This window comes from Camelus ferus, chromosome 12, assembly GCF_009834535.1.
Source record: "Camelus ferus isolate YT-003-E chromosome 12, BCGSAC_Cfer_1.0, whole genome shotgun sequence".
NCBI lineage: Eukaryota > Metazoa > Chordata > Mammalia > Artiodactyla > Camelidae > Camelus > Camelus ferus.
The window spans coordinates 41,250,064-41,277,269 of record NC_045707.1 but is presented as its reverse complement, the minus strand read 5'-3'; the positions used below and the strand labels follow the sequence as shown (position 1 = coordinate 41,277,269).

Sequence of the window (27,206 nt, the reverse complement as noted above, 5' to 3'; positions counted from 1 at the left end):
CAGTGTTGAGATTGAGTAGTTCCATTTAAAATTGTCTGGGAACAAGCCCATTGCAAAGTGTCCTAGGGACCAAGAACTTCATCCAAAGCTGGAGAAATTCTGCCCTAGAGAGTCATGAACTTGGGAGTATGGCAGCCCTTGGCTCAAATCAATCTAACTAGAGGCAATTTTAATGCTTTGGCTCTCAAATCTGACCCTTCCGATTTTACCGGGGGAACCTAGATCTTCAGACATAAAACACAACTGGCTCTTTTGACATTTGCCCAGGATAGAACAAAGGTGAAGAAGGTCAACTCCAGAAGGACAATGTTTGGGTTTGGCCCCACCACTTCCCAGATTCATGGCCTTGAGAATCTGTGCCTTGATATCCTTCATTGCATAATGGAGTTAATGACAGTATTCAACAGAGGGTGAGGTTATTGGAAGAATTAAATGAGCTAAACACATGGAAAGTGCTTAGAACAGTGTCCATCTAGAACATTACAGGTCATCAACAAATTCTAACAAGCATTGTTATAGCTTACTTCTGCAGTGGCAATAAATGCTTACGTTTTGTCCCGGACTGTTTTAACTCTTCAGTTTTAAAACTTAAAATCCCACATCCTTGTAAACTGACTGTACTTCAATTAAAATAAAATAAAATAATAAAATAATTTTCAAAAAAATCCTGGGAAACCCTTCAGAGGCCCAAGTAAACAGGACAGCTGGTCACCCTATGTACGCCAGACTAGCTTTACCAATTAACTTTGGAAGGACTACTACAAAAATCATGTTCTATGTTAGCAGTCTGTTGGTTCAAGATAGTTCTGAAGAGCATGTTGTAAGACTGCCTTTCCAATGTCCCTCCTCTCTGTGGCTTTTCCTGATTCATTCCAGGCCCCTCACCCCACTTCCATGCTTAACTAAGCTCCTCAAACTCTTTTCCATGTCTATTTCTCATGCATAAGTATCTGGGCGACTTCCTCATCACCTCCCCTTGAGACTATTAAGGCCCAAGGGCCAGAAGTGTTGTCCTGTTTCTGCACATGCTCAGTCAAAACTGGTGGGTTGAATGGAATTTTGCTTTCCTGGATTTGAATGGGAGGGTCAGGATTAATTTGCCTCTGCATGGTGTATCTGTAAAGGTGAGGCTTTTTCTCCAGTAGTTAGTGCTACATGACCTTGGCCAAGTTACTTAACCCCTCTGTACTATATAATAAATAATCTCAGTGATGTTGTCATTTTACTATTACTAATATTAGGCATAGAAAAAATTGAATTTGGAAAATGGCAGAGCTGGAACTTCAACCCAAGGAATCTGTCTTCAACTTTAAGAGTCTGAGCCCTCAAACCGTTTTTCTTGATTTCTTAAATTGAGAAAAAAGAAAGCAAAGACAGATGACAAGACATACAGGAGGAAATATAATACATATATGAGTTTGCCTCAAAGAATGAGTGAAGATACCCGAAAGCAAGGTCAATTTACAGATTCAATGTTGATTCTAGATTTTACTGCATTTGTTTTCTGAAAATCTTGATCATTTTTAAAGTGTAATAAAAATGGGGAAGGTATCACTTCTTTAATAGTTTCCTGTGTAAGGGAAGCAAAAATTCAATTCAGAGACCTGCTTTTCCCACCCGCTACCAGATATTCATAAAGACATATTAAATAAGATTTGATTTTCTACCAAAACCAAATTGGGAATTGTAGAGACAGGACAAAAGAAAAAAATTCTTTGAGACTGTTCTTTCTATCATAATTTTTTAAATATCCCAGTATATACTTATTTTCATGCTGAGTTAAGTATGTCTTTAGTATAATTAATCATTTCTTTTCCTTGTGTAGCTTTTTGTAATTAATTTGAACAATATGTGTCTCTAGGTTTCGAGTAAACAAATATAGTCTACTTCATTTACTGACAGCAATAAAGTACTCACTGATAATGTTCCTAAGAAAATGGAACAGTAAATATGATTTCAACACATTAGTTAAAAACAAAAGAAAACAAACAAACAAAACAGCAAGGGGAAAAAACCCACATCCTACTTGCACACCCTACATTCTTCTAACAGGTATGACGCTGGTTTGTTTGCTAGTATTAGCTTCTTTTTTCACAAATGTACTTCGTTTGTAGAAGCCCTTCTCTTTGTGTTACCACAGTAATTTGTGTTTTTCAAAGAACTGGCCTGTTTCCATGTAAATTTTAAATTATCAACACAGAGTTGTTCATTATATCTTGATTGCTATTGGTTTTAGAAATCAGCTTTATCAAAGTATAGTTTACATAGTAAAATTCACCATTTTTAAGTGCACGATGAGTTTTGACAAGTGTATACAGTTATGTAACCATCACCATAATCACAATTTACAACATTTCCACCCCTCCCCCAAAATTTTCCTTGTACTCCTTTGCAGCTAATCCCTTCTCCCAGTTCTCAACCCTAGACAACTATTGATCTGCTCTCTGACACCATTGTTTCACCTGTTCTGGATTTTCATATAAATTGAATCTTACAGTATGTAGTCTTTTGTGTCTGGATTCTTTCACTTAACATAACACTTTTGAGATTTATCCATGTTGAATGGGTGTGTATCAATAATTTGTTCCTTTTTCTCCTGAGTAAAATTGTATGGCTATATGACAATTTGTTTATTCATTCATGAGTTGATAGAAGTTTGGGTTATTTCCAATTTAAGGCTATTATGAATAAAGCTGGAATGATCATTTTCATACAAGTGTTTGTGTGAACATGTTATTTGTTTTCATTTCTCTTGGGCAGATATCTAGGAGTAGAATGGCTGGGTCATAATGGTAGGTATGCATATTCAACTTTATAAAAAATTAACAGACTATTTTCCAAATGGCTATACCATTTTATATTTCCATCAGCAATGTAGGAAAGTTCTAATTGCTTCAGATCCTTGCTAACACTTGGTAATTATCAATCTGTTTAATTATAGCCATTCTGGTGTATGTGTAGATATAGCTCATTGTGGTTTTTAATTTGCATTTCCTTAATGATATTAAGCATCTTTTCAGGTGTTTATCATATATATATATTTTTTTTTTTAGTGAGATATTTGTTCAAATATTTTGTCCCCTTTTTAAACTTGAGTTTTAGTCTTATTGAGTTCTAGAGGTTTTTGTTTTTTTTGTTTTTTTTGTTTTTTTTTTTTTTTATGGACCAAAGTCCTTTATCAGAAATAAGTTTTTCGTAAGTCGCAGTTTGCGGCTTGGCTTTAATTTTCTTCACAGGACTGTTTGAAGGGCCAAGGTTTAAATTTTGATAAAGTTTAACTTATCAGTTCTTATTCATTTAGGCTTTGTGTGTTTTGTGTTCTATTTTAGAAATTTTAGCTTAGCACAAAAGCATAAAATTTTTATCTTATGCTTTCTTCTTGAAGTTTTATAGTTTTACTGCTACTATAAATCTTTGAATCATTTCAAGTAAAATTTTATATGTTATAAGGTAAACATCAGAGTTCATTTTTTCCCCCATCTAGATATCAAATTATTCCAGCTTTATTTTTTTTTAAAACAATCAACATACACATGTAAATCTATTTTTGGACTCTATTCTGTTCCATTGATTTATATGTCTATTCTTATGCCAATATCACACTATGATATTGATTACTATAGCTTTATGCTAAGTCTCCAACATTGTTCTTTCTTCTTTTGAAAAATTGTTTTCATTTAGATTTTTTGGACTTTTATATAAATTTTATAATAAGTTTATCAATTTCTACAGATCATGTGCTGACATTTTGATTAACATTGTCTAGAATCTATGATAAAATTTGAGAGGATTTTACATCTTAACATTGAGTCTTCTAACCCATAACTATTGTATAACTCTCCACTGATTTGGGTTCTCTTTAATTTCTCTCAACAATACTTTCAGTATTCAAGTCTTACACATTTATCCCTAAGTATTTTATGTTTTTAAAATGCTATTTTACAATGGGATCCAATTAAACTTGTAAGCTTTTGCACAGCAAAGGAAACCATCAACAAAACAAAAAGGCAACCTACAGAATGAGAGAAAATATTTGCAAATGATGCAACAGACAGGGTTTAATTTCCAGAATATACAAACAGCTCATACAACTCAATAACAACAACAAAAAATAACCCAACCAAAAATGGGCAGGAGATCTAAACAGACATTTGTCCAGCGAAGACATACAAATGTCCAATAGGCACATGAAAGATGCTCAATATGCTAATTATCAGAGAAATGCAAATCAAAACTACAATGAGGTATCACCTCACACTGGTAAGAATGGCTATCAGTAAAAAGTCCACAAAAGATAAATGCTGGAGAAGGTGTGGAGAAAAGGAACTCTTCCACACTCTTGGTGGAAATGTAATTTGGTGCAGCCACTGTGGAAAAAAAAGTATAGAGATTCCTTTAAAAACTAAAAACAGAGTTACCATATTATCCAGCAATTCTACTCCTGGGCATATATCCTAAGAAAACTCTAATTTGAAAAGATACATGCACCTCAGTGTTCATAGCAGCATTATTTACAATAGTCAAGATATGGAAAAAACCTAAATGTCCATCGACAGATAATTGGGTAAAGAAGTTGTGATACGTATATACACATATACACAATGGAATAATACTCAGCCATAAAAAAGAATGAAATAATGCCATTTGCAGCAACATGGATGGACCTAGAGATTATCATACTAAGTGAAGTAAGTCAGACAGAGAAAGACAAATATTATATGATATCATTTATGTGTGAAGTCTAAAAAAATGACACAAATGAACTTATTTACAAAGCAGAGATAGACTCACAGACATAGAAAACAAACTTACGGTTTCCAGGGGGGAAAGGAGTGGGGGAGGGATAAATTAGGAGTTTGAGATTAGTAGATGCAAACTACTATATATAAAAGAGATTTAAAAAAAAGATAAACAACAAGGTCCTACTATATTTAATATCTTGTAATAAACCATAATGGAAAGACTCTGAAAAAGAATATATGTATATATACATATATAACTGAATCACAATGCTGTACACTAGAAACTAACACAACATTGTAAATCAACTATACTTCAATTTTTAAAATGCTATTATGAATAATACTGTTTTTAAATTTTAATGTCCAACTATTTCTTGATACAGTTGATTTTTGTATAGAATCTTATATTCTGCAAACTTGCGAAATTTATTTACTAGTACTAGCAGCTTTTTTGGTGGATTTCTTAGGATTGTATAAATAGCTAATTATATCATCTTCAAATTAAAAACAATTTTACTTCTTCCTTTTCAGGCTGTATACTTTTCATTCTTCTTTCTTGCCTTATTACCTTGGTTAGGACCTCCAGTACAGTATTAAATAGAGCTATACACTGGAAATGGGTACATTTTATTGAATGTAAATTATTATATATGTTAAAGTAACTAAACAAGGAGACTATTATACTGAGGTGGCTCTAATGACTTGGTAGCTTACATAAGCAAACCAAAACCTAAGCCAGAATACATTGAGAATGCGCTTATATCCCAGAAGTTAAGATTTAAGACCGACCAATCACGAACAGCCAACTAGGTCTTCCCAAATAAAGCAACTGCTTAAGTTATAACCAGATAATTTCCTTGCTTTGCTTTATTGTCTGCTCTACAAGAACCTTTCTTCTAGCTTCTGTCAGCAGAGTGCTCCTATTTTGTAACCAGTTTTGGTTTGGTGTTGCCTGATTCAAATTGATATTTGCTCAAATAAATTCTTGTAAATTTTGATGTGCTTCAGTTTATCTTTTAATGTTTCTTAATAACACTAATTTTTTAATTGAACTGAATGGAATACAAAAGTAAAAAGTTAAACAGGCCCTTTTTTGGTGTGATGGGCATTGAATCATAGGTGCAAAAGAATTGGATTGAGCTGAAAAAATAATAAAAGAAATGGAAACAATGATAGCCAAAATTAAGAAAGAAGTTATTGGGAAGTGTGAAAATGACTGAAAAAAATAAAAGCGAAAATACTGAAGGTTTTCAAAAGTATAATGGTGGAACAGGAAGCATAATGTGAAAAATATTAAGGTAATATTTAACTTGTGAAAAACTTTAGGAAATGTATGAAGAAGCTCTCTGTAATGGGGATAGAGCAATAAATAAGGAGAAATTATTTTAAAAATGGTTAAAAAACCAATTTCTTATTCATACAGGTCAGTTATTATGGTTTTAGAAACTTGTCAATATCTTCTTGGTTTTTTTTTAAATATTGTTTCTACAATTTAATCTCTAAGTGTGTATCTCCCAATATTTAGCTTAATGTATAAAGTAAATTCTGACTTTTGGTTTCTAAACCACACTGGCACATGACTCCCCCAACCCCTTTCTGGTAATATATTTCTAGTCTACAACATGTGGAAGCAAAAATAAATAGAACTTCCTTGAACTATGAACTAAGACCAATAGCAATCCTAGTTGCTATATTACAGGTCCCAACTTCTAATTACTTAACAATACATTTTCTTTTTTATGTTTAATAAACCAGGTTTTGCTGTATAGAGACAGAAATAAAAGGGCAAATAAGCCCTTTCTTGCTTTTCCTTTTTATAACTCTAAAAACACCTGATAATCATTTGCTTTTTTTAATCAGTTACTCAGTTTTCAAAAGTAAAAAAAAAAAAATCGTTTAAAGATAAAATTGCTTGCCAAGTGTATTTTCTTCTCATTTTCTCCTAATTATCAAAAAAACCACAACTTTTTGAAGCCCCATTTAAATCACCCCTATTTCCTTCTCTGTGACATTATACCAAGTGAAGAGGGAGAAAACCAACACTTGTTCAATATGAGAAAACAAACCAATAGGTAACCATTATTCAAATCCCCATAGCTAGGACACAGTGAAGGATTTCCCAAGCTCATGCTCACACGCTACTCTCTGCTGCTTCACAAGGCTTTCAGTGTTTAACCTTTCTAATTCATTTTCAATTCTACTGACCCTCAGACTTTTTCTGCTAGATTTTAACCTCTGTCAACTTAACTTTTTTTTTTCTTCTTTTAATGGAGGTACTGGGGATTGAACCCAGGACCTCATGCATGCTAAGCAGGCACTCTATTGCTGAGCTGCACCCACCTAAACTCTTTAAAAGAGCTAAGCTCTTCTAGAATCTGAACACTAGACTTGGGAATAGAGTTAATTCTGTTAAAAAATATAACTTTTAAAGGCCACAAACAGCCAGTTTTTAAAGGTAGACTTAAAGGTTTTCGTTTTTCTTTTGTTTCGTCAACATCTAAGAGGGTTTATTCTATTAAGACTAAGTGTGAATGAAATATTTGTACCTGTTTCCACAGTAACTTTTATTCCTAATTGTGAAAAATGTCTTCATTTTTCAGGTCAGGTAAGGAAACTATATTAAACATGTTATATGATAAAATGCCAGCCTATAATTTAAAAGAGGTTATAAAATAGAGAAGACATAAATATATGTATTGAGTTCTTATTTGGAGTTATTGCATGATTCAGTTCTTGAATTTCTATTTGATTTTTCTTCAAATCTGTCTTGCCCACAACCTCTCCTATTAACAAAAATAATAATTTCCGATTCTCTGCTGAGATTTTCAATCTTGTGCTTTATCTCCTTAAACACTATCAAATATAATTATTTTAAAGCCTGTGGCTGACAACCCCAATGTCAGAACTCTGGCATGACTAAGTCTATTTTCTGTTGTTACTACTGGTTCTCCTTCAAGTAGCCTAATCTCTTTATGTGCCTAATGATTTTGCTGGTAAGCATTGTATTTGAAACATAGAAGTAACCTGAGGCCATGGTGTTATCTTCTACCCAAAAGTGCCTCAGAGCATTAGCAACTGGGATTTCCTAAATCCAATTTCAAGGATTAAAACGATAGCCTCAAAACCAGGCTAAAATTCCTAGCAGGGCAATTCTACTTCTCGCTTTGACTTGATCCTAGTGAAGGGGCTTGCAAGTTCCCAACCCAAAACTAGAGGGAAAATTTAGATGCTCCCCCTGCCAAGAGCAAGCCACTCTGGATGTTTAATGGCATCAGAAGAGATAGAAACAAGTGGGCATCCTGAGTAGGCGCCCGATTTTGTACATACTCAATCGATGTCCCTGAAATAGTAATTTGACATTTAAAGTACTGAAAAGTGAGTTCTGAGTACAGGAAAGGTGGAATAAAGATCACTTCTTCAGTGTCCTCAAGCAACCAATATAATCCTGAAATTAATTGGAACTCTCCCTCCGAAGAAATTCTGGGTCCCAACCTGTCTTTCACTGGCTGCTGAGTGGTTCACTTCCTCACGCGTTCCAGTCTTTACACAAACGCTGCCATCTTAATGTGGCATGGCTGATGACCCTATTTAAAAGGGGAACCTCTCCCTTTCCTGTTTCTCCTTACCCTACTTAGCTTTCTTTTTTTTCATAAACTACTCATTGTCCACTGTGCTGTGTAATTTACTTTATTGATCATGCCCATACTTATTATGTCTCCCCTGAAGAAATGCTGCAAAGACAGGAATCTTTGCTTTGTCCACTGATAAATCCTAGCATCCAGAATAGCATCTATTTGAAGCAGCCACTCTGAGACCTTCATGGATACAACAGGGAGTGTCTCAGAGGTCTCACCTCTCACTTCTAACCCACTGTTTATCAAACATTTTTTCCCAACTACTTACAGCCCTGTCCTTGAGGACCAACAGCTTCTGGGAGGAACAACTCTCAGAAATAAACACAATCTGAAACACACTAGGTGTTTACTAGCAAGTGTGCAAAGAAAATGTGTCTACATTTGAGTAGAATTTCTACACAGATATTTTTCAGTGATTGGAATGCAGGAAAGGGCAGACATTTCAGACACACCTGAAGTCTTTTTACTCATGAAGTTTCTTGTTAAAGAATCACTGAGGTGCATGATTTCTATACACACTGCTCCACATTTACAAAGCCAACAGCGCATCCAAGTATCTGGTGACCTGTACTCACGTGACATGTTTGGGGAACAGGAGGTAAATAAAGGATCTTGCTGAAAACCAGCCAATCGAACAAACAAGAAACCCAAACCATTTCCTGTACCTCTGTACGTTTGTGGTAATATTTCAGATTTAGAAATCGTAGGTTGTTGTTCCTGGATCCTGCCTGTCTGACCCACCCTTAGTTTGGCCATACACCTCACAATAAGGATGGTCTTAGAGATTTCTAATGTATTCTAAACCTCATGGGCTACCACACCCTGCATCTGTCTCCACAATAGAGATGATTTTGCCCAGAAGCGGATTACCTCTCCTTCAGAATACTTCTGGATAGTTCTAGATTAGGCTTGTTCCTTGAGTAACAGCCCTCCCTACTGAATGAGTCATTCTCTTTTTGGATAGTCCTCGCTCATCTCTTTCAGGAGACTTTGAGTTTGGTTTTACTCTTCTTGCTATTTCATCCAATGGGGACAACACCATCTTTCCCCTTTCTAAGTTCCTGGAGACTCTCACTTGGACCTCTCCTGATAGCGATCCTCTCAAACCCATGCACAGTAGCACCCAGTACTGTAAATCTGACAACTGAATCTTAACTTACTCTTTTACAGAAACCATGGGAATTCACACCATGAATGCACAAGGAAAATAATCGAGCTCTTTGGTTTCTCATCAAACAAAATAAGATGACTTACCAAATATATTTAAAAACAGGTGGGTCTGCTTTTCTATTTTTCCAAAGTAGCATGCCAAGAAACACGAATCTAGAGAGTTCATATGTGACCTACAGTGTTATCTGATGGCAAAATTATTCCCATTTGAGTGGAAGGCTTCAAACAAGAAATAACATTAGGAAATGATTGGAGGCCAAGATGAGGACAGAACTGGTTTTCTAAACAACATACATCTTTATTATTGTTATATTTCTTTATTTCTGTGATAAATTTACATAATTATATTTAAATAATGCAGGAATTTTAATGGAATGAAAAGTGTAATTTTATAACACTAGAGTTTATATAATTAGAGTTTTCATTGTGGAAAGTAAAATTGTTTCCTTAGAGTTTTCTGTTTTGGAATGCCACTTGCTTTGTTAGATAACCTTCTTGTAATCCCTGTTCCTTTTGTCTGTTGCTTTTTTACTATGTTATTTGAAACACATAAAGGATATGTATGTTTTCATTTAAATGAAATGAACACCTGTAAACCCATCTCTTAAACCAAAAATTAAAACATTTTATTTATTTGTTTATTTTTATTAAAGTACAATTACAATGTGTCAATTTCTGGTGTACAGCACAATGTCCCAGTCTTGTATGTACATACATATATTTTTTTCCATATAAAACATTTAAAATAAATTATGTGCTACTCCTTAGACCATCTCCCTGCTTCCCAAGAGTATTCACTGCCCAGTACTTTGTGTTTATTATTCACTTGGTTTGCACACATACACACACCATAGAAAGATAGATAGATGGATAGAAAGAAAAGCTGATTAAAAATACATTGTTTAATTGTTCATTTTTGAACCCTATAAAAATCCTGCCATATTTTAAGTGATTTTCTGAGTTGTACTTTTTCCACTGAACTTTGTGTTCAAGATTCTTCCAGGTTACTGCATTTAGCTGTAGTTTATTCATTTTCACTCTTCCATTACTTGAACATACTACAACCGATTTATTCATTCTCTTCTCAGTGTGTGTATATGTATATGTATGTATCTATGCATTTATCTAGCCTTATGTGTGTATGTACATAACACATATATATAGATACAGGGAGAGAGAGGGAGGAGTTGTTTGCAGATCTTTTCCATTATGGCTGCTAACATCACCTGTCCACATATATCCTGGCATTCATGTACAAACGTATCTCTTGTGTGTACTCCTGAGAATGGATTTGTGGGCTGAGCTTTACTGATAAGTAGTTATTTTCCTAAATGGTTGTCCCAATTTTGACTTCTACGAGTAATGTGAAGAATTGCCACTGATTCACATCTCCATTTAGTTGGTATTGTCAGACTTACTAATTTTTGTTAATCTCAACCACAGCATTAAAAGCAGAGGCAAACCAACAGATAAACAAGATTATACTGTATAGCACAGGGAAATATATACAAGATCTTGTGGTAGCTCACAGCAAAAAAAGAATGCGACAGTGGATGTATGTATGTTCATGTATAACTGAAAAATTGTGCTCTACAGTGGAATTTGACACAACATTGTAAAATGACTATTACTCAGTAAAATAAAGTTAAAAAAAAAAAACAGAGGCAAACCTTCTGTCAAAGTTAATGGGTTTGTTGTTTCCAAATGGAAAGTTCTGCAACATCCGGCCATGAGAAATTGATTGTCCATATGGCAACTCCTGATTATTCCCACTTCACCAGTTTGGAAGCAGTGTCATAGTTCCTGCTACTCTTCCCTGTGGTAATTAAGCTTATTTATTTATTTATTATTAGTTTTTTTATTTTATTTTATTTTATTTTATTTTATTTTATTTTATTTTATTTTAATGGAGGTACTGGGGATTGAACCCAGGACCTCATGCATGCTAAGCATGTGCTCTACCACTTAGCTCTACCCTCCCTCCCCCCAGTTTCTCTTATTGGCAGCCATCTTATTTGGTATACAGCATAACGTAAACCATTTAATACTTCAAAGTGATCTCAGCTATATCCATTCAGGGCATTAGACTCTCATGAGATTTTGTTAACACATGCACTTTTTTTCTTCCTTTATTTTCAAATAGATTCTTTTTTAAAAACCCACAATAAAAATTTGATATGGAAAAGCAGTAATGAGAATGCTTTTCTTGTGTGTGTTTTTAAAAATGTTTTTCTTAGTAAAAATCAACCTAATTTTAGAAATTAAAACTATCTAAATCTTTTTTTGTCCTCCCTTTAGCATGTTGGTATCTGCCAATGTTTTCTAGAGATGACATCTGAAAAGCTGAACTGAGAATGAGGAGATCCCAATTCTAAACCTAACACTCACTCACTGAGTGTCCTCTGATATCCTGGGCAACAGTGTCCTCACCAGCAAAATGCGGATAACATTTGCCCCACCAGCCTCATGGACTATTAATGTGAGGGTTAAATGATACAGTGCACTCATATATTCATCCAACCTCCACTGAAGTCCTATGTTGGATTATAGTGTTTTACCACCTGCTTTGAGAAAGCAAAAGACATGTGAGAATTGCTCCCCCCATCCCCCACCTCCCAGGTATATTATTTAATATATATATCTATATATTTTTTTTTTTCGGAGCTCAGAGTATCCCCTTCCCTTTCTGTCCCACTTTGCTTATCAGTTCCCTACCAGTCAACTTCTGTAAGTGTGGGCTATTGCTTCTGCATAATGAAAGACATTATTGCCTTGCTAATCAATTTTGTTAAAACATAGGAAATTGCCACTCACAAAGTGCTAGGGAAAAAAATCCCTAGCCAAAAGGACCTGGAGATGAAGCCGAATCAATGACAAGCCTGTCTTCTTAGTGAACTAGAGAGAGAAAACAGGCATGATGACCCCAGTAAGAGGAGAGAGGAGTCATTTTTCTTCCCTTTCCCAGGCCAGTGAAAGGTTTAGGTTTGGAAACTTCTGAGGCCAGAAGGGCTGAAGTGAGAGGCATGCTTGCTCTTCAGGTTCAAGATAAAGATGTATAAACATTTCACTATGGGCTAGCTCAGCTCTCCCTGCCTAGAATGCAGTCAGGTACATCAGTAGGTTGTCAGGACGTAGCTGTTTTAGGACTAGAGAGAGCATCTGTCATGGTTCTGAACACAAGACTAACAAACCACCACCCCTTCAGCACTTCCACGGAAACCAGGAGAATAAACCTGTTGTCTCCTGCATTGCTGTGGGGCTGGGTGGTTTTTCACTAGTCATGTGTCAGAGGAATTTCCTTTGTTGATATGAACACCAGTGGAAACTGTTTCAGTAATTACAGTAATACACAGAGCCTATGGAGAATATTTATGCAACCTAGTTATTGGGAAGGGGCACCAGATATGGCAAGAAAGACCTGGGTTTGAGTCCTGGCTCTGCCACTTGCCAGCTAGACTGCAGGTCCCAGGTGTGGTAAAATAGGAGCAGTTTTGGTGATGAATAGCTAAGGTAGGGTATGCTTGCTACTCTTTTCCTGTGCTATCTCAGTGAAACCTCTCAGGAGCCCTTTGACATAAAGCCATTATCCAATTTTCATTCTCATTCTCATTCTCAGTCTTACTCCATAGATAAGGAAGCAAAGTCTGGTTGAATGGTTAAAAGCCTTTGGTTGGAGTCAGGTAGAACTGGTTTGAAAACCTTCACGTCTATCACTCACTGGCTCTGTGAGCTTAAGTAAATCACTTCACTTCCCTGAGCCTCTGTTACTTCATCTGTAATGCAGGGATAATTATAAAGCAGGACCTAACATTTTCAACATTTATTAAATATTCGGACTGTCCAAAGTACATGATGAGTTCACTCAGATTTTCACAATAACTCTATGTGGTAAGTAAAATCGTTATCCACACTTTATGGAGGAAACTGGGAGGTTAAATTACTTGTCCAAGTTTACACAAATAGGTGATAGAGCCACAGCTGGAACTCAGGGATAGTAATAGTACCTCAGGGCATTAATGTGAGGGTTAAATAATCTATTATGATAACAGATGTAGAGGTAAATATATGACAAGACTAGCACTAAGGATGGGAGGAGATGTAAATGGGAACATACTGTGATAAGGCTCATATTATACATGACGTGGTTTAATAGTAACTCAAGGTAGACTTGATAAATTAAGAATGCATATTATAACCCCTGGAGAAACCACTAAAAATAAATTATAGAAGTGTATCATATCATGAAATTATAAAACATTAATAGAGGAAATATAACAAAATAATAAAATACTTCTTTAATCCAAAATAAAGCAGGGAAGGAAGAACAAAGGAGTAAAAAATAAATAGAACAGCAGGGAGGGTATAGCTCAATGGTAGAGTGCATGCTTAGCTCCTAGGTTTAATCCCCAGTACCTCCATTAAAAAATAAAACAAATAAATAAACCTAATTACCTCCCCCTTAAAAAAAAACCACAAAAATTAAAAAATAAATTAAAAGAATAAATAGAAAACAAATGGCAAGATGGTAGACTTAAGCCTAACTATATCAGTAATTACTAAATTGGACTAAACATCAAAAAGGCAGACATCATCAAACTAGGTAAAAAGCAATACCCAACTACATGCCATTTTAAAAAGACATATTTCATTTAATTTTTATCGTATACTTTATTTTTAAAATTATTATTATTATTATTTTTAATGGAGGTACTAGGGATTGAACTCAGGACCTCATGCATGCTAAGTATGAGCTTTAACAACGAGCTGAACCTACCCCCTCAAAGAGGCATACTTTAAATATAAAGTATATACACAGAAAAATTGGACATGTTGAAAGTAAAAAGAATAAAAAATCTAGTGTGGTTAATATCAAAGTAGACTTCAGGGATTACTAGAAAGGATTTCCAGAGAGAGAAACAGAAATATTCTAATGATAAAAGGCTCAATTCATCAGGAACACTTAACAGTCCTGAATGAGTATACATGTAATAAAAGAACTTCAAAATACATGAAAGCAAAAATTGACAATTAAATGGAGAAATAGACAAATCCACAATTATAGTTTGACATTCCTCTTTCTAATCTCTGTAATCTTTGTAACTGATAGAAAATGCAGAGAAAAAATCAGTAAGGATATGGAATAACATTATCAGCCAACTTGATCTAATTGACATTTATCCAACACTGCATACAATAACTGCAAAATACCATCCTTTCAAGTGCAAATAGAACAGTCATCATGATAGGCCCTATGATGGGCCACAAAACAAGTCTCAATACATTTTGAAGAATAATCTAGTGCAAGTAATTATTAAAATGAGGGAAAGTGTTAGCTCTGTCTCATAATCTATGGTTCTATGAATTCTATTCAGACATAAGAAGTTTTCTAGCACCTTCTTCCCAGTCTAGCAATATTATTATTAGGTTTTTATTAGGTTGCTTGTTAGGTTTTCCAAGATCTTACTAAGATTAAGACCCAGTTCTTTAATCTCCTGAAGAATTGAATTATTTAAATAGAAACTGCAAAGAATGAGAAGAGCACGAACTTAGTCTCCCCTTTCCTGGGCTCTGAAGCTCTCTATTCTCAGAAAATTGCAGTTTTCCACCTGAAGTTTGGCACTATATGATTTAGACTCCAGCACATCTGTTGCTTATGATTTTCTAAAAAAAAACTCAGTTGCCACTGAGGACAATGAACTTCTGCAAAAGAGAATCTGTCAATTAGAGATGTTCTCTTTAGAGCCCTAGTTACTCAGCTCAGTTCTAGAGCTAAGGGAAACTTTGTCTACCCCCAAAAAGGTGTCTGTGTGTTTGTGTTCAGTACAAATGTCTCAAGAAGCAGTACTTGGATAAGAAGGCTTTGAAAATACAATATAGCTCCTAAACTAGGTTCTGTTGGCCTTATTGGGTGGATTTGCTTGAAAATGTTGTGCTAATGGCATTTTCTTGGGGGGAAAGCTCACAGCTTTCCTTCATCAGTTTCTCAAGGAATAGGAGCCTTAACCTCTAGAATGCTAAAAGGACAGTGTATCATTTTTTTTTAAGTCACTGAAAGCATTTTCATGTCTTAGCTTTACAAAAGACTCAAAACTGCATTTCTGTTTTCTCATGTGTAATATAGAATTGTGCCCCAAACATCTATGTGCTCATTGATTTCACTCAACTTTTTTTCAGTCTGTTTATTTACATCTTGTGGAATAAAACTCCGGGGACACCAGCTGGGAAAATGCTGGCTTAGAAAATTGACTTGTTTTTCCATTCATTTCAAATACATCCCAAGCCTGTACTACTGTAAGAATCCACTGGGTCTGTGGAGACTGCCATCAGGACTGAGGACTCCGGTCTAATGGAACCTAATGTGCAGACACAGGGTTCCAGCATGACGGTTGAGAGCATGTGCATGAAGTCAGTTGGGCCCAAATCTGGACCCAGCTCAGCCCATCTCTCAGTAGCAATTGGATCTTAGAAAAAAGCCATGAAATGTCTTTGAGCCTCAGTTTAGATCCCTCATCTGTGAAATGGAGCTAAGCAGGTAATTACTATTATACTTGACTTTTTTAGATTCTTTTTGGAAAATAAAAATTTTTTTTGGCTTAATGTGTGATTCGATCTGGATCCTCCCTCCTTCCGCTCTAACTTTGCTTCTTGGCCCCCAAGTTCATTTTGCTCCAGATCACTGGCTTTCTTTTCTGTACCTTGAGTAAACCAAACTTATTTCTATCTAAGGCTCTTGGCATCTGTTATTTCCTCTACCAGGAGGTGCTTCACTGGATTGCTACTTTTCTTTTGCTCATGCTTTCTTTTCTTTTCTTTTTTAAAATTTAATTTTAAAAAAATGAATTATAGTTGATTTACAATGTTGTGTTAGTTTCACGTTTACAGCAAAGAGATTCAGATATATAAATATATTATTTTTCAGATTCCTTTCCATTATGGGTTATTACAAGATATTGAATATAGTTCCCCAAGTCCTTGTTTATCTGCTCACTCTTTCTTATCCTTGGATTTAGCTCACACACATTCCCTTAGCATTTTCGTGACCATCCACTACTGTATATACTCACTATCACCTTTCTGTTACTGTTTTCTCAGTACTTACTGTTATTTAATACTTGTCTAGTTTTCTTTAAAAAAATTTTTTCTCATCTGAACTTGTTGAAGGCTGTGGTCCCTGGACTCAGGACAGTGTCCAGCAGGGGAAAGAGCTCAGTAATATATATTTGTTGAATAAATGAACAAAATGAAATAAAGTGGTGTGAAAAGGGTGTAGACAAGGCGATGGGACATATTAAAAACTCATCAACATTAGCAGTTTGGTTTTATATACTCTTGTTATTTATGGAGTCAGATGCACTACGAGGTTGGCCTATACTCTTGTTATTTATAACATCTACATTTCAGAAGAGGAGATTCGTGTTTACATTTGCATAACAAACTTGGTCAAGAAAGTAATTGGTCTAGAACAATAGTCCCATATCAGAGGTGAGCCCAGATTCCAACAATGCAAAACAGAATTTCTCTTTCCCCACCCACAAGGTTTACCAAAAATTCTTAAGTGGTTTTCCCCCTGGCTAAATGTGACATCTATTAAAATGACAGAAGGTTACAGTTACTTAAGGGTGATGCAGACACGACCTTTGGAAGGGAAAGTTATTTCCACCTGGAGTTTACGCGGATACTGGATTGGCCTCTGATGGATAGGTAAGATAAAATGAGTAAACAGACGGATGGACTGGGAGGGATGCGTGTAGGTGGCGGGGGGGGGGGGGGGTTACCCCGCAATTTCCGTCAGAGCCACCAAAAACCATCCCAAATAAACCTTCAAGCTAAGTAAGAGAACTGGACCTGCTTTGCAAATACAGCAGCTTTAACCACGTCCAATCAGATCCCACCCATATGCCTCTCCTAACCATTTTGGGGCTGTTAACTGGATCTAGGTGTAGAGAGAAGACCATAGCCTGGACTCCATTTCCTCTTCTTAAATGAATGGTGGTAAATAAGGTTAAGGCTGGAATCAAGAGCCTCAAATGCCAGGGCAAGAGCCTGCACCATTAAGATCTCTAGGGCGATCAGTAAATGACCTCATGAGTAATGTGGTTAGAGAGGAAAGAGACCAATGTGAGGAGGCCAGAGAGAAGGCTGTTAATTGTCCAGGCAAAAAAGGCAACATGGGCTCCAGAATCACAGGAGAATTAATACGAACAATTTTAAAGAAAAGAAAAAAGAAAGATGGGACAAGAGTCATACAGGTCAGAGGAGTCCAGTAGAGCTGTGCGGACCCGAGGCGCAGCAGCATGTTGCTCGAGGGTTTCAAGGGGTTTGTTCTAATGCTTTTGGCCCATAGGATACAAATATTCTGTACCTCTTCAAAATAGTAGCCCCTTGTGTCTACTGGCCATATCATGAAATAGAAATAATGAAGGCACTGTATCTTTTAAAAAAAATCCCCTTTTGTAGCACTTCCTTAAAAACAGCCACTTAATGCAACTCTGCCAGTGAGTTCTTGACAGTTCTTTCTTAACGATTCTGATGTTAATGAAACAACTTGCTAAAGGGTTGAAGTGTCTTCCTGGTAAGTGTTTAGCTTATGTTTTTCAAAATTCCTTGTAGTAACTGTTAATTTTCTTCTTTGGCCTAATGAGTGTTTCTCACTGATGGCCTATTCTGATACTAAAAATTAAGCAATTAAAGTGATCAATAATGTTTTCAAGCTTTTTCCTTCCCTTTGGGTTTGCTACTTTCAAGAGTCATGATGGTTTGGGGGATATTTTAGTCAAAGTGAGTAGTTCCATGTAAGTATCTAATTCAAAGTACTACACTCAGGTTATTTTGATATTATTTGATGATAACTCAAGTTATTTACTTTGGTACTTATGAGTTGAGGCATAATTAATTGAATGTTATTGACATGGCCTTTTAAAAATACATATACTGATAATATCCATTAGGGACCATAGCCCAAACAGTGATTTATGGATTATTTTTCTGCTAAATTGTTTAACACCTCCCACACTGGGAAGCTGGGTTTTGTTTTTTTTTTTTTCCCCTAGCTTTACTGAGATAATTGACACGTAACATTGTATAAGCTTAGACTATACAACATGAGCATTTGGCATATATCTATATTGGGAAATAATTGCCACAGTAAAATTAGTTAACATACCCATCACCTCACATTGTTACCTTTTGTTATGGTTTTTCTTCTCATATTCTCTTTTAAACGACATAGTAATTTCAAAGAATAGAATTTTGATGTTTGACATTATATTGATGTGTTATGGCTATGGTATAATAACAGCATTAGATTATATCACCTTATTGTATTATTCAGTGTTAAAGAGTAAGTTCATTGTGTTTGCAGGATAAATGCTAAAAACTTGTATAAACAGAGCTGGTTGATGTGTTTAATGAAATGATAAGGCATGTTGGACCCAACCTACGTTCTTTCTTGTTATGTGGATTTGTTTGTTTTTTGTGTAGTTTTATAGAACAAAGTTATAAAGTTAAAAAAAAATTTAATGTGGGTCAGTATGATAATTGTTATTTAAAACAAAATCTAAATGACTTACAGAGATAAAGTAGGTAACGTAAAATTATAGACTGGGGCTCTTAACCTAGGATTTTAGAATGTCTACGTGTGGGTTTCAGAAAGTACATTTTATTTGTAATGTATTTTATTTTTTTGTTTTTGTTTGTTTTTGTTTTGGGAGGAGGTAATTAGATTTATTTATTTACTTATTTTTTAATGGAGGTACTGGGTATTGAACCCAGGACCTCATGCATGTTTACCATGCACTCTACCACTGAGCTCTACCCTCCCCCTATGTAATGTAAATTCACATTTCATGAGAGAAAAGGCATATTTTTCACTAGATTCTCAGAAGTCTATATGACACCAGAAAGGTTTAAAAAAAAAAATCACACACAGACATAAAAATCACTGTTATAAATAGAGAGCCATGCTAAAGTTAAAAGAGTTTGATTTCCAGTATTTTAAAAGAATTTTGAAATACTTAAATATACTCAAATTATTTCTGTATTTTCATATAAGTTGTTTACATAATTAACTATTTAGTTATTTTAACATTTAAAAAATTTTATAATGAAAGAAAAGCAAAAATAAATCCTTGTAGGAATTTCTTTAGAAAGAAAATTTGTACTTGTCAAAGAGAATTCAGATGGTACTTTTAGTTTATATAAGGTATATCCCAGAAAATATTTTAAGGAAGGTTCTTTTAATTTAGAGGCAAATCAAATAGAGACACTATTTAATTTTGTTTTTTAAATATTAATCTTTTCCAGAAGTGCCAGTTTATTAATGAAGCATGGTAAGTCGGCATTTAAAAATCTTCTTTACTCTTCCTCTATTTTGAAAATAAAATATATAGATTAGATTAATAAGGGTATGAAATGGTTTGCAAAACAGTTCAATTTTAGATCTTGGAGACATGCTTTTGAAATTAAGAGCGTTTCATCTTTAACTAATAATGCAAATTCTGTTTGATTAAAGATATTTCCTTGATCCCTTTTTCCAAATCAGTCTCCTGCTCTACAGCTCCTTGCTAAAAATTTATAAAATGTTAAATACTATACTATAGAAAGAGTACCATGCTCTAAATATTATAGAGCAATGGATCTCAACCAGGGTTGATGTCCCCCAGGGTATATCTGGCTATGTCTGAGACATTTGTGGTTGCCACAACTGTGGGAGGGCTACTGGCATCTAGTGGGCAGAGGCCAGGGATACTGTTAAGCAACCTACAGTGCACAGGACAGGACCCCCCACAACAGAGACTTAGTCAACCTAAAATGTCAGTAGTGCTGTGGTTGAGAAACTCCTTTATATCAGGAAAATTAAGTTCAACTGGTAATTTCCTAACTCTAGAGTTTGGTCTTTGTTCCAGCAGGCTTGTGTTGAACAAGACAAGCTGGGTCAAGCATTTGAAGATGCTTTTGAAGTATTGAGGCAAAATTCAACTGGAGATCTTCAGTACTCTCCAGGTAAAGATGCCAGTCCCCTTCTTCCACTGGTACATCAAAGGTCTTATTGGTCACAGTCATACACATGTGAGAATAATGACCTGAACAGAGAAGACCATTTTTACCCAATGCGACTAGGATTAATTCTAATGAAGGCAAACAGCATCCAGGGTTATCTATCCTAAATAAAAATTTTTAGGTTTAGTATTTTATATTTTATATTTTTATTATTACTGAAGTATAATTGATTTACACCATTATAGTAGTTTCAGGTGTACAGGATAGTGATTCAGTATTTTTTCAGATTATACTCCACTATATGTTATTACAAGATAATGGGTATAATTCTCTGTGCTTTACTATATACTATATAATAACTCTGTGAGTTATCCTTGTTGCCTATCTATTTTATACATAGTAGTTTGTATCTGTTAATCCTATGCCACTAATTCATCCCTCCCTGCTCCCCTCTTGCCTTTTGGTAACCACAAGTTTGTTTTCTGTATCTGTATCTGTTTCTATTTTGCTTGTGTTATTTTTTAGATTCCACATAAGTGATATCATTACAGTACTTGTCTTTTTCTGTCTGACTTATTTCACTAAGCATAATATTTTCTAGGTACATCCATGTTGCTGTAAATGGCATTATTTCATTTTTTTGTGGCTAAGTAGTATTCATATATATATGTATATATATATACCACATCTTCTTTATCCATTCATCTGTTGATGGGCACTTGGGTTACTTCCATGTCTTGGCTATTGTAAACAGTGCTGCTGTGAACACTGGGGTGCATGTATCTTTTCGAATTAGAGTTTTGTTTTCTTAAGAGTGGAATTGCTGGGTCATATGGTAATTGTTTTTTTTGAGGAGGCTCCATACTGTTTTCCACAGTGGGTGCCCTGATTTACATTCCCACCAACAGTGAACAAGGGTTCCCTTTTCTCCATATGCTCTTCAACATTTGTTATTTGTAGACACTGACCAGTATGAGGTGACACCTCATTGTGGTTTTGATTTGCATTTCTCTAATAATTAGTGATGTTGAGCCTGTTTTCATTAGCCATCTGTATGTTTTTGGAGAAATGTCTATTTAGGTCTTCTGCCCATTTTTTGATTGGGTTGTTCTTCTTTTGATATTGACTTGTATGAGCTGTTTATATATTTAATGTTAACCCCTTATGAGTCATATCATTTGCAAATATTTTCTCCTATTCCATAGGATGTCTTTTTGTTTTGTTAATGGTTTCCTTTGCCATGCAAAAGCTTTTAAGTTTAATTAGGTCCTATTTGTTAATTTTTGCTTTTATTTCCTTTGCCTTAGGAGAGAGATCTGCTTATGTTCTTTATCCTAAATAAATTTAATGCCTCATGTATAAAAATGCAGAGAACATGAAGAATGACATTCCACAAAGGAACACTAAGACATATAATTATTATTAAGCATATCTAGTTGACATTTATTTGTCTAATGGACAGATCATTTTAAGTGTCCAGAAAGGGCTTTTTAATTATTCTGATTTACTTACAGATCCTCCACCCATCCATGGGAGTGGTTGCTCTACTCAGAAGAGTAAATATTTTTACTCTTCCTTACCCATTACCCTATAGACTATAGAAAGATAGTCTAGATGAGATGCAGATATTTTGCCTATTGAGTTTATACAGGGTATTGTGGCAGTTCCAAGTTAAAAAAGAAACCATGGGATCTCAGCCTACAAGGAGCTTGTACTCCAGTATGGGAGATACAATATGTAAAAAAGCGTCTGAAGTACCAGCATTAACATGATAAATGCCATAAAGAAATGCAAAGTGGAAACAGAACACAGGAAGGATCAATTGCATATATATGCATATACACATGTATAAGCATACACACATACATACACACACACACACACACACACACACGAATGTAAACTTTGACATTGTCAGTTTCTTTCTCTGTTTTTTAATTAGATTACAAAAATTACCTGGCTTTCATCAACCACCGTTATCATGTCAAAGGAAATTTCAACAGCTGTGGTGTGCTGCCTACAGAGGAACCCATCTATAATCGGAGAACAGTAATAGTGAGTACTTTTACCAGGAGAGCCTCCCTCAGGAAGAGGCAAATTTCCTATTTGTACCAGCCTTCCCTGGGTATATGCTAGCTGAAAGCAGCTTAAAGACAGCATTGACTAAAAAGGCTTATTCATAGCCATCTCTGGTGTGTGAATTTGACAGTCAAAATGGGGAATCATTAATGCTGTCAAGAAGGAAACTGCCCTTCATCATTGTTCTTTATCTGGCTTCATACTAGTTTGAATAATTTCTATAAAGAGGAAGTATTTTTTAGGGTTCTCACATCAATGCTTCTCCTTAGTCCATCTAGAACATTGCAGGAAAGTTATGGTTCCCCTAAAATATCCCCTGTACCAGCTTTACCTATAATCTTGTATTGACCTGCTCTACTTTCCCTCCCAAGCTCAAAGCTAGCTATGCATATTGGACCAATGCGTTTCTATTTTAGTACCCTCCTGCAAATGGAAATGTCTCCACCACCTATCTCTCTATCCATGTGTTCTTTTACATTGTTTTCTTGATGTGTCTTTTTTCAAGCAGTCTTAGTGTGGCGAGTGTAAATATGAAATGGTTTTTATTTTTTTTTCAGCCATAACCTTCCACCATGCTATGTCAAATGTCCTTTTTCTGTCCCTGTAAATTGTACTGTCGGGGTCTCTCCAACAAGACATTTCTTTAAAGAGGGAGTTTTGGTTTCAGCTTAACCTCTTTCACCTCCACTTAGGGTTACCAGGTAAAATATAGGATTCCTAATATTTTTATTTGCTAAATCTGGCAACCCTACTTCCACTTCCTAGCATACACTCTTGTGGCTGGGGACTCCTTGCCTGCTGGGCAGCCCTCTTGTGTAGGGTGTAGTAGGATGGCTTAAGTCCAGCCCCTTTCACTATGCCTGGTTAATCCGTGGAAGCCCGCATCTCCTTGCCATATGTAGTTGTAGGAGCTCCGGCTGCTTTCTCTTGTCTCCTCTCTTGGCTTTACCTTTCCTTGGCTGCCATCTTTCTCCTCTTATCTCCTCTTGCCCACATGGGCATCTAGTTCAGGAATGGAAGCCCACAGGCTCCCACCCGCCCAGAAAGACTCAGGACGTGGCAGGGGCCCAGGGGTGAGAATGACCAGGCAAAAGAGGGCATGTCCCCTGCCCACCCCACTGCTCCCATGCCCAGCTCTGTCCAACCACAGCTCCCAGGCTGCAGAGTCCCTAGGCTAAGTCTCCCCGAGTGGGCCCCGCCGGTCAGGGTGTCAGGACCCACCGCTACCCGAGGGCTGTGTCCCTGAGGAAAGACGGCTGTAGGTGGGCAGGGGCTGTCGGGCCGGGGCAGCCCTACCTTGAAGCAGGGCGACGTCAGCCGCAGGCTATGGGACGGGCTCCGGGCCTTGTGGTAGTCCAGGAGCCCGGGCAGGCTGCGCAGGGCACGGCCTGGTTGAGGTGCTGTTGGCCGGCCCGCCACCCGATCTTGTGGTGCCACACAGCCTGCCTGTCCTGCACTGGACGGAGGGGGACGCTCGTGAACAGGTGCAGGGAGGGGCCGCAGGCGAGGGCTGCCCCAACCAGGGAAGGAGAAAACCCCGCCAGACCCCAGGGACAACCGCCCAGACAGGCGGGGCCTGCACTCACGAGGGGGCCTGCACTCACGAGGGCGTCGGAGCTCCCGGAGCAGCGCAGGGGCGGGGCAGGCCGGAGGGGCCGGGTTGTCAGCATGCAGCGAGGGTTTAGGGACAAGGAGCCCCAAACTCAGGCACTGGGGGCGCTGCAGTGTGGAGTGGGTGGGAAGGGGGTACCCGAAAGGACGGAGTCGGCGCCCAGCTTCTCGCTGACCCTAATCAGGAAGGCCCGTGACTCGTTGCCCTTGGCCTACAGTCTGTGTGCGGCTTCCGAGCGAGATTTGGCTGAAGAACCATCTGCGGGGCAGGGATCCTGAGCCGTGCCCACCCAGAGTCCCAGTCCCCCCCTGACCCTCTGCTTCCTCACGCCCCCAACCCTGACCCACAGCTGCCCCCTGACGCTCACTGACCTCGAGGCCCCTTCTTTGCCCATCACTGACCCCAAATGTCCCAAGTGGCCAGTTCTGGACAGCGGGAAAGGCCCTAGTGACTCAGCAGTGGAGAAGGCCCCTCCCACCACTCTACCTGGTGTTCCGTCTGTGGGGACAGAGCCACCCCACCTTGTACCCACTTGGATCTTTCTCACTGGGCGTTTTTAGAGGGCAGGAGGGAAGCAACTTACTGTCCTTTCTCATAGGGAGAGGAGAATATAGAACTCCTCCCAAAACCTAAGATTACCCTCTATCCCTTGGCCCTCTACATAAATGGGTTTGATGCTAGTTCTGCCCTGGGAGGTAGCAGTTGAAGGTAGTGCTTTTCAAAATTTGAGAGATGCTGAAGACTCTTTGCCGTCAGCTTTTGACTTTAGCTACCAACTGGGGGCCACATGGAAAGTCCCACTTAACATCCTGCTGCATTATTTATATAGAACAGTGCTGCAGACCTCTATTTTGAAGGAAATATTCATCAATCTCTGCAGAACATCCCTGAAAACCAGCTGGTACAACCTGCTGTTCTCCAGCAAAAGGGAGGAAAAGGTATGTGGATCACTCTTTGTATAGGTAAAAGAACGAAATCTTCCTCAAAGCAGCTTTAAGGGGATTTCATATCCGAGTTTGGAATTGCATTTGCAAAGTACTCTCTTCTCACAATTGAGAGTAATTTAGCTCTGACAGATAAATCACTCCAAGCTGTTCATCTTGGGTGAGTTTTTTCCTATTGCTTCATAGAGATATTGTGAAGGTGCAAAATGTCACTTTGCTCAAATAAATCTATATTCAAGAGTAAGGTGGAGGGGAGGTACAGTATAGCTCAGTGGTAGAGTGTATGCTTAGGATGCACGAGACCCTGGGTTCAATACTTAGTACCTCTGTTAAAAATAAATAAATAAATAAATAAACCTAATCAACTGGCACTACCCCCCCCCCCCCCAAAAAAAAGAATAAAGTATAAGATACAGAGAACAAACTAGTGGGGAGTGGGGAGAAACAATGTAGGGGTAGGAGATTAAGAGGTATTATTTATCAAATAAGCTACAAGGATATATTCTACAACACAGGGGATATAGTCAATATTTTACAATAGTTTTAAATGGAGCATAACTTTTAAAAATTGTGAATCACTATATTGTAGATCTGTAACTTACATAATATTGTACATCAACTATATTTTAACTTAAAAAAAAAGGTGTATATATTTTAGGTATATATTTTAGGAACTTTTCCTAAAATTATTTTACCAGTCTTACTCCAGTTGTGAAGCCCTCAGCATCAAAGTCATCTTCTTTATTAAATTTTCTGAAAACAAATTCCATACGTTTATTTCCTAGATTTGAAATCCTGATTTCATAAATTTAGGATGATCTCATTTAACGTTTAGGCAAAAGTGTCAAAGCAGGAGAGCGGCCTCTGTTGGCTGAGACGTGGGCCACACGTGCACTATTAAAGGGAGTATAAATTGGTACAAAGTTTTGTAAGACAATTTAGCAATACCATCAAAACTGTAAATGTTCATATCTTTTGACTCTTAGTGACTATATAACTCAGTGGTTGAGTGTGAACTCTTGGTTAATAATGTAAGCCTGGCCAAATCACTTACCCTTCTGTACCAGTTTCCTTATTCAAAAAACAAATAGTAATAATTGTACAGACATTGTAAGAGTACTGTAAAAATTAAGTGAGAATACCCCATAGTCTGGCACTACAGATATTTCTCAAAATACTTTAAACATGTGTGTGTACATATATATGTATTGTGTTCCTTGCAGTGTTGTTTGTGATAGTAAAAAAATGGAAACTCACCTACCGTATACAGAGACGTATAAGATGCAACCCAATTTTATAGTGTAATTTTAAAAATGATACTATCCTAGCCACTTCATTATTTTGTTTTTAAAAAAATTTTATTTATCATTTTATTTTTTATTTTTTATTGAGATATGGTTGATTTATAATATATTAGTTTCAGGTTTACAACCTAGTGATTCAAAATTCTTACAGATTAAACTCCATTTAAATTTATTATAAAATATTGACTATATTTCCTGTGCTGTGTAATACATCCTTGTAGCTTCTTTATTTTATATATAGTAGTTTTTACCTCTTAATTCTCTACCCTATCTTCCCCTCCCTCTTTCCCTTGCTCTACTAGTAACCACTAGTTTGTTCTCTCTATATATGAGTCTTTTTCTGTTTTGTTACATTTGTTTTTTTATTTTTATTTTTTCATTTGTTTATTTTTTAGATTCCACGTTTAAGTGATAACATACAACATTTGTCTTTCTCTGTCTGACTTACTTCACTAAGCATAAGACTCTCCAGGTCCATTCACTATGTTGCAAATGGCAAAATTTTATTTTTTTTATGGATGGGTAATATTCCATTGTGTGTGTATATTATATGTGTGTGTACACACACACACACACACATATATTCTTAATCCATTCATCTATTGATGGACATTTAGGTTACTTCCATATTTTGGCTATTACAAATAATGCTGCTATGAACATTGGGGTGCATGTATTTTTTTTAACTAGTGTTTTCATTTTCTTTGGATATGTACCCAGGA

The 27,206-nt window shown here is 36.5% G+C and overlaps 1 protein-coding gene across 10 annotated transcripts in view; it reads left to right on the top strand.

Annotated features, from left to right (window-relative positions):
• Window positions 1-27,206, top strand: part of SPIC (Spi-C transcription factor) — a 54,956-nt gene that overhangs the window by 22,506 nt on the left and 5,244 nt on the right. The window contains exons 4-10 of one of the 10 annotated variants that reach the window (XM_032493533.1): window positions 9,548-9,650; window positions 11,260-11,368; window positions 11,846-12,166; window positions 15,722-19,875; window positions 20,452-20,548; window positions 22,488-22,600; window positions 25,066-25,174. In XM_032493533.1, the coding sequence (XP_032349424.1) occupies window positions 19,873-19,875; window positions 20,452-20,548; window positions 22,488-22,600; window positions 25,066-25,174 (322 nt within the window). In that variant the 5' untranslated portion in view covers window positions 9,548-9,650; window positions 11,260-11,368; window positions 11,846-12,166; window positions 15,722-19,872. Of the gene's footprint in view, window positions 1-9,547; window positions 11,369-11,845; window positions 12,167-15,721; window positions 19,876-20,451; window positions 20,549-22,487; window positions 22,601-25,065; window positions 25,175-27,206 lie in introns of all 10 variants that reach the window. The other 9 variants (XM_006186057.2, XM_032493537.1, XM_032493536.1 and 6 more) reach the window with 9 other exon arrangements.